Raw genomic sequence first — 5,581 nt, 5'->3', positions numbered from 1 at the left:
CCAAGACGACGGGCCAACTGCTGAACCTCAGTCCTCAGAACCTGCTGGACTGTGACAATCAGAGTGATGGCTGCAAAGGAGGACACATGACCACGGCCTTTGAGTATGTTGAAGAGAATGGAGGCATTAACTCTGAGGAGGACTACCCGTACACGGCAGAGGTAATGTGTTGGTAGGAAGTGAGCATGAACTTAAACTCTATCAGCGCTTACACTTCTAGCATCAGCAAGAAACCCTGAACACAGAGGAGTTAATTACCCAGTTTAACTCAACCTGTGTAGCCATCACTGTTGCCCCACTCAAAATCAGAAAACTAAAACTCAACATGCATACACATGCCCCCAGGCAACTCTGTAGGACTGTAGTGGGAGGAGCATTTTACCAAAACCCATACAAATATAACATAGGCCTACAACAATACTACTGCAACACAGACCAAAAAAGCAGCAGCAGTAACAGCAACAGCAGACAAGTCTATAAAAAAAAGGACTCAGTAATGCTATTGCACAACAATAGCTCACAATAATGCCATAACATTGCAATACACATGTCCAAAAGCATTTTCCAGCATCGGTGTGATGTTAAAAGTAATTGACAACTGAATATTAATCTGCTCAGCGGCAGTTTACAATACTACACCATCAAATGTATGTCTCTAACTAAATATGCACATTTTTCCAACAAAGTTCTACCAGTGTGACGTTGAAAATAACTGACAGCTGAATATTAAACTGCTTATAATAAACCAAATAACTTACCTTGAGCTGCAGGTCAGGAGCTCCAGTAATTAAAATAATCCGAATACGTCAATCAGGACGGCCTCGGTCCAGCTCCGCGGGAAGGTGAAGCGGCACCAGATCAACCGGTTTCCCTCCGCTGCCTCTTCACACACGCAAAACCTGACCACGCTCCTCCGCGTAATGACGCCACTTCCGTTTAGCCAAACCAAGCTGGTTTAAATGCACGGCTGAAAGTTTTTTTTTTCCCCCTAAACGTCTGGCCGGAAAAATTGAAGTCTTTAGCTGGTGGTTTGCTTAAAAAATAAAAAATAAAAAATGAGCAGTATGCTGTTTCTCCATTTTGATTTTGTCCTTCGATTAGCTATCAATGCTACAGCAGCCGGATGTAAACTCACGAACCCACAGACATATGAACGTAGACGCCGCATCGCCCGCTGGATCGTACGTCAACGTCGCCGCCATATTGGTTCGGGCCAAACCGGATGAAAAGGATTTAAAAAAAAAAAAAAAAAAAAAGCTCTATAACGTTTATATTTCTCAATCGATTTCAATCAGTTGTTTTTATAATCAAGGGTTTATGATCTACGTGTAGAGAAAGTAAAAGTTTGGTCACTTGTTACTTAGAATCGTGATAGTTGAGGCTGTAATCCCACAGCCACGCATGCATGCACTTTTAACTGGTCTTTAGTCTGAAATTTGTCTCCAAAAGTATGTCTCCATGGACATGTACACACACACGCATGCACACAGTAATATTAAGGGTTGTCATTAATAATATAGTGTTATTGAGAAATAAAATGCACAAAACTGTTAGTATATGGATGGTGTCTTCCTCACTTAACCTACATACACATCTAGTCAACGGAAGTTTGACGCTCTCACAAAAAAATGTAGTGAACAACCTCTCACACATTAACAAGAAATGGCAGACCCAATCCTATTGGCAATATTGGGTCAGGGAGGCTGGACTTGTATTAATGAGATATTGTGATGGATGGCCTTATATATAATTGATTGGCACAAGTATAACTTAAATCTATGAGACTGAGCTAAGCCTGGGCAACCCTATCTCCTAGGAATTCCATTTATATATATATTTTTTAATTGTTTTCCCAATGACGTTGCACTAACAAACAAGGAACACTAAGAAATTCAAAGTCATTTAAATAGGAATGGATAAAAAGAACAAAGCACAGAAAAATAAAATAAAAAAGAAATATAAATGTATAAAAATAATAAATTACATAAAAAGTCACAGTGCATTTAAAAGTCACAGTGTTCAAATAGCCAGAAATTTGGCACATCTAAGGTCTTCAGGAAGTTTATTTCAGCTATATGCAGAATAATAAGTGAATGCAACTTCACCCTGTTTTGTTTTAATACTGGGAACAGAGATGGGAACATATACTCACATTGTTTTTCCTTGGCTTTTAAAAGTGATCTCTGTCAGTGACTCTATAACAGTAGAACATAGCAGGGAGCCACTCTCACAAACCAGGGTGGCGCAGATTCATCCATGTCAACATGTCAGACCTCTCCTGTCTCCGCAGGTCGACAGGTGCCGCTACAAACCATCAGCCTTTGCAGCCCAGTGCAAAGGCTTTAAGAAGATCCCAAAGGGGGACGAATGTGCCCTGGCTCAAGCCCTGCATGATGTGGGTCCCCTGTCTGTGGCTATCAACGCCGTCCCCATCATGCTATATGGGAAGGGTCAGTCCCAAACTCTGAGTTCCAATATTTTTTGTTAAACAACACGGATGTGTGTCCTCATATTTAGAAATGCTGACTCATCATCACTTGAAATGCTGGTCACTGTAGCAGTTTATTGATATACTTAGTGCTGCATTAAGGTTCACTTCAAACAATGTGATTTTTGGACTATGTAACATTATTTAGCTTGATTTACATTCATAAAAACTGTGGAACTAGCCATAGTTCTATAGTTCAGCAGCGGAACAAATCAAACCACCGGGACACAATTGTAAACCAACAAAACCACGACACAATATTAGAAAAACATCCAACAGTAGCTGAAAAAAAAAAAGATTTTAGTTCAACATTGACTCTTAAATCCTGTTGGAGCCTCAGGGTCATTCACGTTTCCTCCTCTGTATGTAGGTGTTTACAACGACCAAAAATGTAACGAAAAGAAACCCAATCACGCCGTGCTGTTAGTGGGCTATGGAGAGACCCCAGAGGGGGTGAAATACTGGATTGTGAAGAACAGGTGAGACGCATCACCTGTATGAATGATGTCAGGTTGTTAATGTGGCTGCCAGGTGAGTGAGACGACCTGTGGTCCAATGATGATCAACACACTGTTCTCTTACAGCTTTGGGACGGATTGGGGCGAGGAGGGTTACATCCGGATTGCACGTGACCATGGCAACCACTGTGGTATTGCCAGCGACGCCAGCTACCCGGTCCTGTGAAAGGGGAAATGGACGGATAAAGAGGAAAATAAAGGTGATGAAGGGATCATGTGAAAGGTTGATATGATTAACCAATTTAATGTAGTTTTTTTTTAATTCAGCATTTTAAAATCTTGTTGCACCAAATTGATTTTTTATTCTAAACACACAAACTTTTCTCTGAGTTTGATTCAGAAGTGTAAATGTTGAGTTTATAGAAGATGAAATGTGTTTTTCTATATTTAATATATTAAATTATTATATTTTCTATATTAGATATTAGTTATAGTATACATAATTTAATTCAGCTTTAATGCTGAATAAGCTTTAATGCTCTCTCTCTCTCTCTCTCTCTGTCACTGTCGCTAAGGAGGCGAAAAATAACTAAAAAAGAGAAGTGATGAACCTGCCTGCGACACACTTGTTGTTCAACGCCCAATTGTGACTTTTGAAGTTAAAAGCATTGAATGACAACAAGTCCCAGCCAGTTGTTTGTGTTTCGTCTGTTTACATGTTTTCTTTAGTTGCAATGCGTTGAGCTCTCCGGACCAACATAAAATGCACATTAAATAATTATGCACGGTTAAACAAACACACTAAGCAGCCCATAAATAGTAGACAACAGGACACAAAATTTTAGTCAAACTTTACAAATTTCTTTTTGCTGCTGATGGTTATTGTCTGTAGTAAAATAACTGCTTCCACACACGACGATCTGGATCTGGAAAGCTGAATCCATCCTGTCTTATATTTCTGTTCTGTTTTTATTCACTTATTATCCTTTATCCTTTAGTTGTATTTATGTGGCCCGAGTTTTTATGTGATAAATGCAGATATCCCTCTGCTGCATACCCAGTTGCCCCACTGGAGACAAATAAAGTGACTGATTGATTGATTGATTGATTGATTGATTGATTGAACAATGATTGTTTTCCGAGACCTCAAACTCAAGATTTTGTTGCTTGTATGGAAGCTCAGGTCTTCTGCAATGTCAGTGATTATAAAAGAAATTAAAATTAAAACCATTACCTTATTAAATAAGATAAAAGAAGAAGGTCCCTCAGAGAGCGCAGACTTCCGCCGAGGCCAATGTCAAATAAAATGCACCAGACTTCAGAGAATAAATTTCAGATTCATAGTAAATGATCCGGGTCTGCCCCATCCCCCCTCCACCGAGTTCAAATCAAATCACCGTGAAAGACATTTTCTGTGAGGCGTCCATGTTTATTCATTTCATACATGTTCACACTCTCTAACATGGTAACTCTTGAGGTAAAAGGCTATAAATGTACGAGTGCTAATGATAAAACCCTCCAGTACACAGGCTGACAGCCACTCGTCTAGTGGTTGTTGTTGGTACAGGCTGAGGTTACATTATTCCTGTTAGATATTTAATAATCAGCACGTGTTTAATGTTCATGTTAAAATGGAATGTGACAGTGACATTTTAATTTTGTTCATACATCAGAAATAAAAAAAAAAAAAGATGTAAAAATACAAATAGAAATGACATGCTGTTAATATGAGAAGATTTTAAAATGTTCGTGTGTCCCTTCAGTTCAGCCTCGTCCTCTTCATATGCTCATGGTGACCTGGATGAACTACAGAGAGAAATATACACACTGTTATTCTGCTGCTCTCAATCCTGTTTCTAGAAACAAACCACAGCGTTTGGTGAAACATCAGATATATTTATCACAACAGCTCAGTAGAGATGATAACTTTGTGCATTCATCTTTACAAGTGAAACCTCTCACATTACATGAATTTGATGCTTTGTTAATATAATATAATATAATACAATACAATACAATATAATATAATATAATATAAGATAAGATAAGATAAGATTGTATTAGTCCCAAGAAAGCAGCAAAGTGACAGTACAAGAAATAAAAATTTATATAAATAATAAATAATAGATAATAATATAATATATACAAAAGATATTTACAAAAATGTACATGATAGAAGCAGAGATCAGTAAAGGGCTTTTTAACCTTAGTTAAATACAAAGTGTGGGCATATCATTTATTTTCCAGCTCTGTAAAGTCACAGAACAAAGTTTATTACATCCTCAGAAGAAACATTTTCTCCTGCTTGAAATCTGCATCACGTCATGTTCTTAAAAAACTTAAATTTGTTTTAACAGTAACTGCCACAGTGGTTCAGTCAACGCCTGCATATTGACCTCACACACTTTATCTGCAGCGTTCAGTCAGGAGGAAGTGTAGTAGAGGAACTGTGCTTCACCCATTCACAAAATTAACATATACTCAATTACTGTATCACTGATCTGTAACTGATGACTTCAGTACGTTAACCCTCATACACTGGCTTTACATACAGAGTGGAAACTTAGCACTAGCATGTTGCTGCTAACCTCAGGGACTTTGCTGCCTGGTTATAGTCGGGATGATTATAGTCGAG

General features: G+C 38.3%; 1 protein-coding gene across 1 annotated transcript in view; it reads left to right on the top strand.

Moving 5' to 3' along the window:
* The window catches only part of LOC111644723 (cathepsin K-like), a gene marked incomplete at its 5' end in the record, with an annotated part of 7,037 nt that extends 2,557 nt beyond the window's left edge, over positions 1 to 4,480 (top strand). Inside the window, 5 exons of the mRNA XM_087170271.1 lie at positions 65 to 161; positions 2,291 to 2,450; positions 2,859 to 2,967; positions 3,073 to 3,206; positions 3,522 to 4,480. Coding sequence (XP_087026397.1) covers positions 65 to 161; positions 2,291 to 2,450; positions 2,859 to 2,967; positions 3,073 to 3,172 — 466 coding nt within the window. The remainder of the gene's footprint in view (positions 1 to 64; positions 162 to 2,290; positions 2,451 to 2,858; positions 2,968 to 3,072; positions 3,207 to 3,521) is intronic.
* Between the last annotated feature and the right edge of the window lie 1,101 nt (positions 4,481 to 5,581).

The sequence above is a fragment of the Seriola lalandi genome, unplaced genomic scaffold (assembly GCF_002814215.2).
Source record: "Seriola lalandi dorsalis isolate HSWRI2012SDOR001 ecotype SW California unplaced genomic scaffold, Sedor1 jcf7180002054941, whole genome shotgun sequence".
In the NCBI taxonomy this organism is placed as follows: Eukaryota; Metazoa; Chordata; class Actinopteri; order Carangiformes; family Carangidae; genus Seriola; species Seriola lalandi.
This window is presented reverse-complemented; position numbering and strand designations above follow the sequence as displayed.